Genomic DNA, 12,071 nt, shown 5'->3' with positions numbered 1-12,071 from the left:
TGATTACTTTAATTGGGTTAATCAGCCACTTTCTCCTCACTCTAATAGATGGCTTGCCTATTCAGACATTAATTACAAAGGAGAGGTGATGGTTTTGGAAGAAAACCACAGCCCATGTGAAATTTCAGCAGCTGATGTAAAATCTCTTCATCCGTTGAAAATGGTGAGGCAGTAATAGTTTTTCAACCGATTATACACCAATCCATCCTCTTCTGCAACAATCGTGCATCTAAATCAGAATCTATTCCATGTCTGAGCACCCACATTGACTGAGATCAGCCAGGGCACAGATCTGATTCAGTACACCATCTTCTGAGTCTTGAAATAAGCAAAGAATTAGCCTTTTGGTCAATAATTTGTCTAGATTAGACTTGACATAAGGCATTCTGTTTGCCTGGTGCTCCTGAAATGATCAAAACTAATTTAGAATAGATTTATAAAGTATTTATTCAGATTAATCATTTTAAAAGAAAATAAGATTCTAGTACCTAGTAGTTACTACAAATATCTGCACTATAAAGGATCATAATAGCCTATGTTGGCCTTTATTGGATGTAATGATAGGTGGTGTGGGATATAATCTGTTCTTAACATTCCCACGAAGTTTCCAGAAATAAAATTGCTGTTGTATAAATGAAATTAGATATGTATAAAGTTGGTTTTGGATTCAATAGAAATCTAACTCTTTATATGCCCTATGAACATTTTTGCCACTGTCAGCAGCCATCTCCCCTCAAAACCTGCCAAAGATAGGAGTCCCTTTTGCAGGAAGTAAAGATGTTCAGGCCATGTGAATACTGTCTTTCTTCATATCCACATGTTGAAGAATTCCTTATTCTTCTGGAACAATCAAGCACTCATAAACGTGTTTCTTATCTTGGAATCAATATTTAGTGCCCTTTTAAAAGGCATGTTGATGATATCAACAGTGAGAGGAATAAAAAAGGTTTTTGGCCACTCTGAGCATGGAGAAGCTCTAATCAATATTCTTTTATTTGTTTGTTTATATAAAGGGATGATATACCATCCTTCAGCAAATTTTGAGGGCAGTTTGCAATAGCACTTATTCATATTTACATAGAACTAATGGAACTGAAACATGCATTCAGATTTTACATACCTGATCATTTGTTATTTTGTTTTACACTATAGGGTGGCCTGAAGGTTCAGATGCCTACAAACATTAAGGTAAATATGGATCCTGGCAACACTAAACTAATCTGTTTTTAAAGGCCATCAAGATCATAGAATCCTAGAACTTAAGGGATGTCACTTATGCCTAACTTTGCTATTCCCTTCTTAGAACTATGGGGTTGAATCTAGAGGTGCTCTCCCATTCCACTCAGGATGGAAGTTGGTACCTTCCTGCTCTTTACTGAAAATAACTCCCAACTAGGAATGGCTGAATCTGCCAATTTTGATTTCTCTCAGTTTTGCAGTCTTAAGTACAGTTCTCTGCTTTTCCACATCATTTTTTTTAGAAGTCCACCAGCATTTTGGGGTGGTGAAAGATGTGACAGTAAGCTAGCAGAGGCTCCCGGTTGAGAGAGGTTCAAAGAGATGATTTTTGCCATTTTCTTCCTTTCCCTCTGCAGTTCCTGCACCATCTCCCACCCGATTCTAGAGGGGCCCAAAATTTCATAAAACACAGGAAGCAACCAGGGAAGGGGGGGGGGGGGAATGGCAAAAAGTGTATTCCTCCGGTATGCACAAAATTCTGTTCTTGAGAACTCTGGATGAAAGCCATAGAGTTGGAACAGATCACTAATCATCCAGTTTCATCCCTGGCCCAGCTATTCATACACAAGTTCAACTCAGATTAATTTATGCCGCTTCAGATCATTGTGTTCCATAACGGAACACATACAGAGCAGATGTACCACAATTAAGGTACCTGGGGTGAAAAAAGCATCAAATGATTGAAACTGGATAAGTAAGGATAATTTCATAGACTATACAGAACATAGACCTGGATATCAGAAATGTATTTTAAAGGATCGACTATTTCACATTCTGCAGATGATAATATATGAGACCCCATACTTTGGAGGATGGCATAAAGAGCTTTCTGAAAATACTGATTGTTTCCCAAACCTTTTTGAAAATGCTGATGATTTCCAGGGAATTGGATCAATACGTGTCATTGGTGGAATGTAAGTACAATTTAGTTTCCTTTTTAAAATTCCGTTGCAAAGGTTCTCTGTGGCCTAGCTGAGGCTCCAAAGTCCCTTATCTGATCTGTTATTCTGTGAGCATAGGAAATCCTAACTCACCCAATTAACCCTGTGCCTTGAAACTCATCACAGTAAACATTAACAAATTCATTTTCCATTGAAATTGATGTCACCAGCCACTTTGTCACGTGTGTCATTTTATTTAGAACATTTGGTGAACTATCTTTTAAAAAATTACAATCCATAGGTGTTTGCAACCATGTTTACATTAAAACTGTTTAACTTTATAAATAAGAATATGATTAAAACAGTGGATAATAAACCATTTGGTACCTCTACATAACAAGAGAAAACGAAAAATGTAGACGACCTCACTGGGGAGAGTGTTCTAGAGATGGATTACCTCAGCCAAAAAAGCTCTTTCCACAATTATCATCTAACTCACTTCAGCTCAGAAAGCAGGGGAACCTTGAGAAGCATCTCTGAGGGGATTTTAGTGGCAGGCCTTGAGGTCCTCAAGGACCAAGTAATATAGTGCTTTATAGGTAAGTACCAGCACTTTCAAATTGTGATTGGAAATGGATCAGTAGCCCCTGACCTGTCCACTGGCAAACAATGAATCCCACCCTTAGTATTAGAAGTACAACATATGTCATTCCTGAATGAATGGGAACAAGCAATCTGGCATGTGACATTCATGTACAAAGTAGTAAGTATGGGATGGTAAACTAAATATGAAAAAAATGCATAGAAAGGTTGGTATAAATTTATTGAATATTAGAATGTAAAACTTAGTATAAAATATAAGGAAAGTGGTTTTAGAAGTAACATAAGAAGAAATTGATGAATGAAAACTGACATATTTCTTGTTATAATTATGATTTTCCTTTTCTTTTCACCTGGATACCCTCTGATATTCTTTAAACGGGAGCTTTTTGTTACATTATGCATTAATACATAGATCATTTTGCATACCAATGTTATTTCTCAGAATTATTAATTTTTTTTTAAGAAAAAGCAGAAGCCACTATATCTGTTGGAACATGGTATTTTGTATGTATGGATATCAAAGTTGAATACTTAATGACTGTTGATATATTTGTAGCTCATTTAGAACTATTATATCGGGGTTTTCCTTGTGTGTTTTGCAGATGGGTTGCTTATGAGAAAGAACGATATAAAGGCCAGCAATACTTGTTAGAGGAAGGAGAATTTGAAGACTGGAAATCTTGGGGTGGAGTGAGCAGTGTCCTGCTGTCTTTCAGATTTTTGCAAGCTGTAAGTACTTCTTCTGGTTCTCAAGGCTATTTCCTTCTTCAACTCACCCCCACTCACTGCCTTTCATTGGCATTGTAGATGAAGCTATACAGATGAATACATACAGATACATTATTTTTATAGTTGAATGGGCTTTTGTGCTCGGGAAGGTTGGTTGTGATAATTATAGTTATTTAAGTGATAATTATTTATTCTAGAGTAAATCTTCCACATCCCTTGTAGAAAATCTGTTTCCATTTAACAGTTCTGCAGGTATCTTAACTATAGATTTTTCTGAGACCCAACGGTCACTAAAATGATTTGGGGTGTAATTGTATTCTCATATCTACTCCTCCAACATGAGAGAAAGCTGTAATGTAAGAGAGTTGTTTGTGTTGTTTGTGTTCTACATAACTCTTTTTGGAGACAGTTTGACATACCAATTATTCTTGCAAAGCATGAAAATAGACAAGTTCCTAGGCCGAACCTGACTCAGATGTTTGAGTTAAGCACCTATGTGGCAGGGTTGTTGATAACAGTTCTTTTTCTGTAATGTTAAATGAGGCTGCAATCCGATCAATACTCATTTGGACCTAGATCCGTAACATCTAGTGTACAACTGGCAGGTAAGTAGCTCTGGAATGGTGCCATAATTTTTCTTTTCTAACCACAGTCTTGAAATTGTGACTGCTGAATTCAAGCAAAGGGAGAGGAACCCCATGAATAATAAAGTTCATTGGTCTCTAGCAGGGGCAAAATTGTTGCAGATATTCAAACACTCATCTTTCACATACTGTATAACTGATTTCATTTAAGAACGAGGCAAACTTGCAATTGGCTGCAGAACTTTTACATAAAGACTGTAAAAGAATGTTAGTGATTTCAAAGAAAAACCAAACACACAAGCTGTATGTTAAGAAACAGCACTGTTAACATTTCATTGCTCAGGAACAATAATTGCATTTACTACTATTTACCCTGCTTAGGGAAATACATGTTAGCTTTGGATAGGGCCATTGTGATGATGAACAGAAAGATATGGAGGTGGAACTTGTTCAAGGAAATTCCGCAGGTCAAGAGTTGTGTGGCAGCTGTCCAGATAACCTGATGAAAGATTCTTCTTTCTTTCAAAACAAAGTCAGCTCTAAATGTATATGTAATATCTGAAGAATTTATTAAATAACAGCTTTATGTTGTTTAAAGAAGGGGAAAAGAGGATGTTGTATCTAATGCTCCCTAATTTTTGGTTTGAAATTCCAGGACTTCATGGAGTCTGCAATAACGCTTTTTGAAACGGATGAGGAAAATGGCAAGTCGTTGGACATTGCCAATCAAGAAGTTCCTGATTTGGAAATGGCTGGATTTGGCTCACTCACAAGATCAGTTAATGTGAAGAGTGGAGCGTAAGTTCTTTTTCAAATCCTTGTGTAGTAAGAAATAATTACCGTATTTTTTGCTCTATAAGATGCACCCGACCATAAGACACACCTAGTTTTAGAGGAGGAGAACAAGAAAAAAAATATTCTTTCCCTCTCTGCACAGCGCCCCTTCAGAGAAGCGGCAGGAGAAACAGATCCCCTTCTGTTTCTCCTCCCGCTTCACTGAACAGGCGCTACACAGAGAGGGAAAGCTGTGCAGCGCCTCTCCAGCGAAGCGAAGCCAGGAGAGCAAGAGGGATTGGTGCACACCGATCCCTCTTGCTCTCCTGGCTTCAGCGAAAGCAACACGAAGCCTCCGGAGTGCAGCGTTGCTTTCGCTGAAGCCATGGAGCCTACATTCGCTCCATAAGACACACACACACACACATTTCCCCTTACTTTTTAGGAGGGGAAAAGTGTGTCTTATAGAGCGAAAAATACGGTAACTTGCTTGCATTCCAAATCTTTCTTTTTTTCTCTTCATTTAGTTCTCATTCTCTGCTTAACCTATAAAGTTACCTATAAGTGATATCAATGGCTACTAGCCACAATGTCTATGTTTTGCCTCCACTGTATTCCAGTTACTGGGAGAATGTTGCTCTGCTCAGGTCCTGCTTCCAGGCTTCCCTTATCTGACTGGCCACTGTGAAAACAGGATGCTGAACTACATGGGCCGCTGGCCTGATCCAACAGACTCTTCTTCCGTTCTTGTGATATATGATTGCAAATAGAAAGAACTTTTTGGCTTCACCCATAATTAAAATTGGCTAATAGAAATGATGTCTTTTCCTTTGGCTTTATAGGCTTAACTGGGAAAAGCTGTCTAGTGTCAGATAACATTGAACCACAACACATAAATTTTAAATGCTTGTTTTAAATTCATATTTGATGAACAAATGAAGAATGGACAATTCTTTTAGAGCAGTATATGAATTACTAGTATATCTGAGTAGCTGTCTCATGAATTTGAACCTCGGAAATTCTCTTATTTGTCACATCTAGATGGGTTGCCTATCAGCAGAAGCACTTCTGTGGAGAACAATATATATTGGAGAAAGGAAAATATAAATGTTTTTTTGACTGGGGAGGATCTAGTGAAACTATTATGTCAATTCGTCCAATTAAGTTGGTGAGTTATCACATTTGGTGGGAAATGGTATATCATTCGCTAAAAATACTTTATTATAATAATCCATAAACCAATGAGACAAATATTTTAAAGCTCTCGTATAACAATGTAATAGTGAATTCCATCTACCACACACAGAACTCACACTTCTTGTGGTTTTGAAATTTATTTACAATTTTCCTATCATACTTTAATTTTTGTTGTAGTTGCAGGTCGTTCTGAGGTGGAATCAAATTTAAGTAGTGTCAAGATGTGCTATCATGAGGATATTTTTAAGAGAAGAATAGTTTGTTTGGGCCAAAGGTCTTAATAAAATTTATGTTTCCTTCCCCCCAAAAGTGTGCAGTCAATCCATAAGTTGTGTTTGGGGGTGGGATTCAGTGTGCATACTCTGCAGCAAGGGCATATAAAGCGAACCTTGTGGTAAAATCTTCTGCTACTGACTTACAGAAAATCCGTATTTTATTGGTCACACACACACACACACACACACACACACACACACACTTTGAATAAGAAGCTTTCCCAAGTATCTGCAGCTTATCTCCTTACAGAAGAGGAAATTAGAACAGAATATGCCATGTACATATTAAGCGTATCTATGAATCTCATTTCATTTTTGCAAGTAGAAAATGAAGTTGAGCCTCCATGATGAATCAACAGTTTCTCAATAATATACTCATATACTCAATGATATACTCATATTTCTATTTTATATATTTATGCTTTTTGTAGGAGCCACTAGGAAATCATGAACCCAAACACTGGGTAAGTTCTTGTGAAATCACAATTATTAGCACCATTAATTTTTGTGGGATATTGGGGTTAGATCAAGATTTACCCTTTTGTGAATGGAAGTTGCCCTCCGGAGGAAGCAGGTGTGGCTCTGAAGCCCCCCAGCACCACCTCCTGTGTATTCTGGGATAGTTCCCCTCCCACTGAGAGCAGCTTTTTCAGTAGTTAAGCTAAATAGGCTGTTTCAAAGGAAGGAAACTCATATTTAAATATTACACACACACACACACACACACACACACACACACACGAGAGTTAAAACTAAACATGAATGGTAATTCCTAATATAAAACTAATCCTGGGTTTATTTTTGCAAGCAATTTCCTCTTTCTTCTTTTTACTGGAGAGAACTCAACTATTGTCCACTATTTTTTAAATCCCTGGGAAAGCACAACCAGCTGGTTGATTTTCCAGTTTCTCTTGCTCTTTTGCCCCTAAGGGTTGGTGCCAAGATTTTTTTATTATATTTTTTGCATCCTTACCAAGTTAAGCAAGTTACATGCTTACATCCAAAACGGCTGTGTTGTCTTGCTCTCTAGCAAGCTTACATAATGTTTTTCAGTTGTACTAATGAGTCCATTCTCAGTTGACTAGAATTTCCTAGTCTACCCTACTGGAGCACATCCTGTGATGGAAGCCTACCACATTTTGTCAACTTCCAGGCCTAACTGGATGGTGTATACTTTTGCTGCCCATTAGGCAGTGTACTAGAAAACTTCACTTTCTACCAAAATCTTGATTTAGGCTGCTTAACTTTAACTGCATTTAACTGGGAAAAATTATATTGCATACTGCGCAGCTGTATTCCATAAATACGAACATTGCTAATAGTTTTCATACAGGCAACTGTTGTATCAACAAGTACATACTTGTTATCAGCAATCTCAGCAGAAATATCAGATCAGTTACAAATCAGCCATAATGCTATAGGGAAAATAACATGTTTTAAGTACAACTTTTTCTTTTTAAAACTTCAGAATGATAAAACACTGCTTCTCTGTGACAACTACTTATCGTAATATATACATTTGTTTTCTAGTTTATACATTTATGTGTTGAAAATTTTTTTTCTTAATAGCTTAAAGCTTTCAGCGGCACACATTTCAAAGGATCGTGTATAGATGTTACAAGAGAAGTTGCTGGTTTTGCATCATTTACACCTTGTTCTTTTAAGGTTCTTCGGGGATGGTGAGTTGATCTATTCACAATTTTTAAAGCAGCTTGGAAAACAATTTCAATCTATTTACACCTTAAAAGTGAGAGAATTTTCAAGGCAGTTTACAAAAAAATATATGATAATGCTCTAATTATAATATTTGCTTATAAACTGTCTTGAAAATTATCTCTCTTTTAAGCTGTTAACCTATTTAGTTGCTAAAGCCTTCAGTCAGATTTGTGCCATGCTTAGAAATAGGCCCCTAATTTCATGACCGCTAGTATCAAATTTATGTTGTATGCATTTATTTTCCGTTTATATACCACCAGACTTTTGTCTTTAGTTGTAAGTCCCTCAAATGAAATCGGTGTGTGTTGACAGATTCTGTTGATATTTTATTTGGAGAAAAACATAATAACCTATTACGACAGCTGACCTTTTCTTGGATTTATCCTTCTAGTTGGTTACTGCATTACCAGGGGGAAACTGCTGAGGATCAGTGTGTGCTGGAAGAAGACCTCTACCCTGACCTTACTTCCTGTGGTTGTCCAGCAGCTGCAGTCAAGTCCCTGAAGCCTCTTGAATATGTAAGATCTGTATTTAAAAGGTCTGTTTCATAGCCAGCCATACTCCGGGGAAGCCTATTCAATTCCCTGTAATTCAAATTCAGGGAAAATAGCATCTTGCAGAGAAATTGAAGAGTTGGGCTGCATATGCACACAGATATTAGAGAGAAAAAATTAACTTACTGAATAGTACTTTGTTTGACGCGGTGGCAAGGGGATACTTTTTAAAGGGCAAAGACTAGTGCACAGGCAGGCATTGTTTGTGGTGAGGCCTACCAGGCCTCCTGCATTGTGCTGACAATGGTCCTGTCCCAGTTTCATGTCTCTGTCAGAAGAAAGTGGTAATATGGGTAATTGACAGGGGTTTCCCCTCTAATTTTATTTACATGCCGGCTGCATGTTCATGTGGCTCAGTTGTCCTTCATTTGGAGCAGTAGCAGCAGTGCAGACAGGAAGCAACCGTCTAATGAAATATTTGTTTTGATTTAAACAAATGATCCGCAACCTATAATTTGTGCCAGTGTAATTTGTTGAAAGGTTGCCAGGTCCGCGCCCCCCCCCCCCGATTTCTGACAGAAAAAAAGTTCTGCAGCTTACCAAGCAATCCGTAATAGCAAGAACAGGATTAGCATATGATACAGCAATAGCTACACTGGTGTGGTGCTGCAAGATTCTTGTGACTGACACCATAATCCTAATTTATAATCAGTCAATCCTACTGAATTCAGTGGGGCTTACTCTTCGGTCATTGGGGTTAGGAGTGCAGCCTTGTTTAATGGGTAAATGATGTGTTAATTGTTGACAAATGCAAAGTGGGTAGCAGCAAATATTATTTCCCTGCCATAATCACAGGCAATGATATATGTTACCTGACTCAAGCAGTTTCTAAACCTTCAGGTTAGGGCATAACTGAAGCTTTTACAGGTTAAGTTGCCCATAGTATGTATAAATTGCCTAAAGCAGACTAACTTTATTACCATGTGGATTGCTAATCTTAATAGCTCTTTGTTGCACTAAGAACAAACTGGGAAACTGGTCCCCTTTGTGTTCAGCATTGTACTAGATTAGTTTTACTGTCCCTGAGTGTTTAAAAAAATGTTTTGAAATGGCTTTATAGCTTTCACCAATGAATAGGCTAATTCTTCTCATCTTATCGCCTGCCTATTCATGACTGTCCCTTCTCTTTGAGAGAGAGAGAGAGAGAGAGAGAGAGAAGGAGGAGGAGGAGGAGGAGGATAACATTTAAAGAATCAGTCTCTCATTTGGTCCATTCCTTCTATGCTTCTGGTGTGCAACTATATTGTCTTTTTGCTGTTTTGCAATGTCATTTGGCCCTTATTAAATTCATACTGCTAGAATCCAGCTAAGTTGAAATTCGTTGAAATTTGTTAAAATTTTGAGACTAGCATTGTTAAACCATTGTGTTGTGTCCTCAAGAGACTCTGTAGCAGGAAATTATGACCTCTGTACAAGGAGGAACTTCCCCTGGTTTCATTTACAAACAACATGCAGTTTAGCAGTATCATGCACTTGCTGTTCCAGAAAGCTGCTTTTAGTAACAATGTTAGATGTTGATCTGAACACTCAAGAATGCAGTAATGGGCAGACATTATTTACTTCTGTGCACAATTGTTTTGAGCCTGTATTTTATACATGGCTTATTTTTGTGTTGCGCTTGTTTTTAGTTGCCGAGATGGCTTCTTTGCATGTGGCTACTGCAAAAGTACTTAATTTTGGCTAGAGAAAACAAAAATGGTTCTTAAGCATCTCAGTCCATGCCCGGTTTAGCTGAAGTATTTTAGGCAATTAGGTATCATCCAATGTAACTGGAATGTAGTTTACAGTTTTTATGGCATTGCTGACTTAGAAGACATTTTAAAAGTACAGTGAGTGATACCTTGGAAGTTGAACAGAATCCATTCCAGAAGTCCGTTCAACTTCCAAAATGTTCAGAAACCAAGACATGGCTTCCGATTGGCTGAAGAAAGCTCCTGCAGCCAATCAGAAGCCATGTCGGATGTTCAGGTTCCAAAGAACATTCTAAAACTGGAACAATCACTTCCGCTTTTTGATTGTTCGGGAGCCAGAACGTTTGACTCCCAAGGCATTTGAAAACCAAGGTACGACTGTAATGTTGCTCATCCCATATGATGAGTCCAGTTGGAGCAGTCCAAAGGCTTCTCTAGTACAGCATCCTATTCCCATAGTGGCCAAGAGAAGGCCATCACCAGGGCATAAGTCCAATAGCCCTCTCCCATTCATGAGCCCTAGCAACTAGTATTCAGAAGTATACTTAGCCCATCTCTGATGGCTGTTTGTTTATCTAGGCTGTGCCATTGTTTGGCTATCTTCTACTTTCAGATTTTTCAAATCCTTTGCTAGCCTTAAAATGATCTAGCAATCATGGACACAGTTTGAATAAGTTGAAGATGTTCATGTTTTGAGCTCTAGTGGGGGTTCAGGGCTCTGCCACTATGGAATTCCTGACTGTGTTCATGTAAACCATGGTGGAAGCTACCGCTGGCAGTAGGCAGCATATTCCCCCCCCCCAAAAAAAAACCCCAGTGTTTCAGAGGCCAGGGAAGGGATAGAACTGGACCAACCAAGGATGTGCTGTGTCCTAAGCTTGTCCAGCTTCTGGCAGGAAGCCAAATCTGGGCTTCTCTGCTGTACTAGTCTGGAACTGGCATAGCAAAAAGGTGGTTTCCCCACCTGCCCCCTCCCCCACCTTAAGCCCTGGCCATCATGACTTGTGGGGCCCCAAATGCAGTTGTTCTGCCACTCTATTAAGCCTCACTGCTGGCTTCTAACAGTTTGCAGTGTTCCTTAACTTGATTTGTTCAGAAGCCAAATGTGCAGTGATACCTGTCCCTGGGGGGAGTTGTCACCTCGCAAGTAGAGACACTAGCGAAACAGCAACATTTGCTGTGCAGATGTTACCAGCTCTTCTCTTTTCTGTAGGTTTTTGCCGAGCCTTTGATCAGCCTTTTCGCTTTGGAGAATTGCGAAGGCAGAGAGCTGCACTTGCAAGAAGCAGCCAGTTCAATTCTGAATAAGGATCTTCATTTTCTTACCCAGTCTGTGTGGGTGAAAAGTGGACTGTAAGTATCACTTATTCTTCTACAGAATAGAAGTCCTAACATTGCACAAGCAGGATGGCACTGATGAGCGTCATCTAGTATTTCCATAAGAAGGAACTGCATGGAAAACTGTATTAATCCAAGTGCTTTTTGGGGATACACACACAGTAAATGTGCATATATGTATACTTCAAGTAGTGAAATGTTTAGTCTTTCAGCACTTTATTTTGTAATGGCAGAAGTGAAGATCAGAGGAATTATTTGCTAACATGTTTCAAGCAGGACAGAACAAGCAAAAAATGTAAGAATAAATGACTGTCTTAGATAAAAGCATTTAACTTGCAAAACAGGAAACACACAGCCAGCCTTCTTTTAGAATAGGTAGAGGAGAAAAATGAAAACCTGCTATATAATAAATTTCAGGTTTCCAACAACTATGATGCAATGTCTGTTGTAAAATAAACGCCGCTCTTTAAACAACATAAGGCAATATTCT

At 38.4% G+C, this 12,071-nt stretch overlaps 1 protein-coding gene across 1 annotated transcript in view; it reads left to right on the top strand.

The window, feature by feature from the left end:
• Nucleotides 1-12,071, top strand: part of CRYBG3 (crystallin beta-gamma domain containing 3) — a 59,420-nt gene that overhangs the window by 39,941 nt on the left and 7,408 nt on the right. Inside the window, exons 9-18 of the mRNA XM_081908853.1 lie at nt 49-163; nt 1,153-1,188; nt 2,020-2,153; nt 3,326-3,452; nt 4,692-4,834; nt 5,852-5,978; nt 6,714-6,746; nt 7,852-7,961; nt 8,390-8,516; nt 11,457-11,596. Coding sequence (XP_081764979.1) covers nt 49-163; nt 1,153-1,188; nt 2,020-2,153; nt 3,326-3,452; nt 4,692-4,834; nt 5,852-5,978; nt 6,714-6,746; nt 7,852-7,961; nt 8,390-8,516; nt 11,457-11,596 — 1,092 coding nt within the window. The remainder of the gene's footprint in view (nt 1-48; nt 164-1,152; nt 1,189-2,019; nt 2,154-3,325; nt 3,453-4,691; nt 4,835-5,851; nt 5,979-6,713; nt 6,747-7,851; nt 7,962-8,389; nt 8,517-11,456; nt 11,597-12,071) is intronic.

This window comes from Podarcis melisellensis, assembly GCF_964234715.1.
Source record: "Podarcis melisellensis genome assembly, chromosome: 4".
Taxonomy (NCBI): domain Eukaryota; kingdom Metazoa; phylum Chordata; class Lepidosauria; order Squamata; family Lacertidae; genus Podarcis; species Podarcis melisellensis.
Note: the sequence above shows the minus strand (reverse complement) of the source record. Positions and strands in the feature narration are given on the sequence as shown.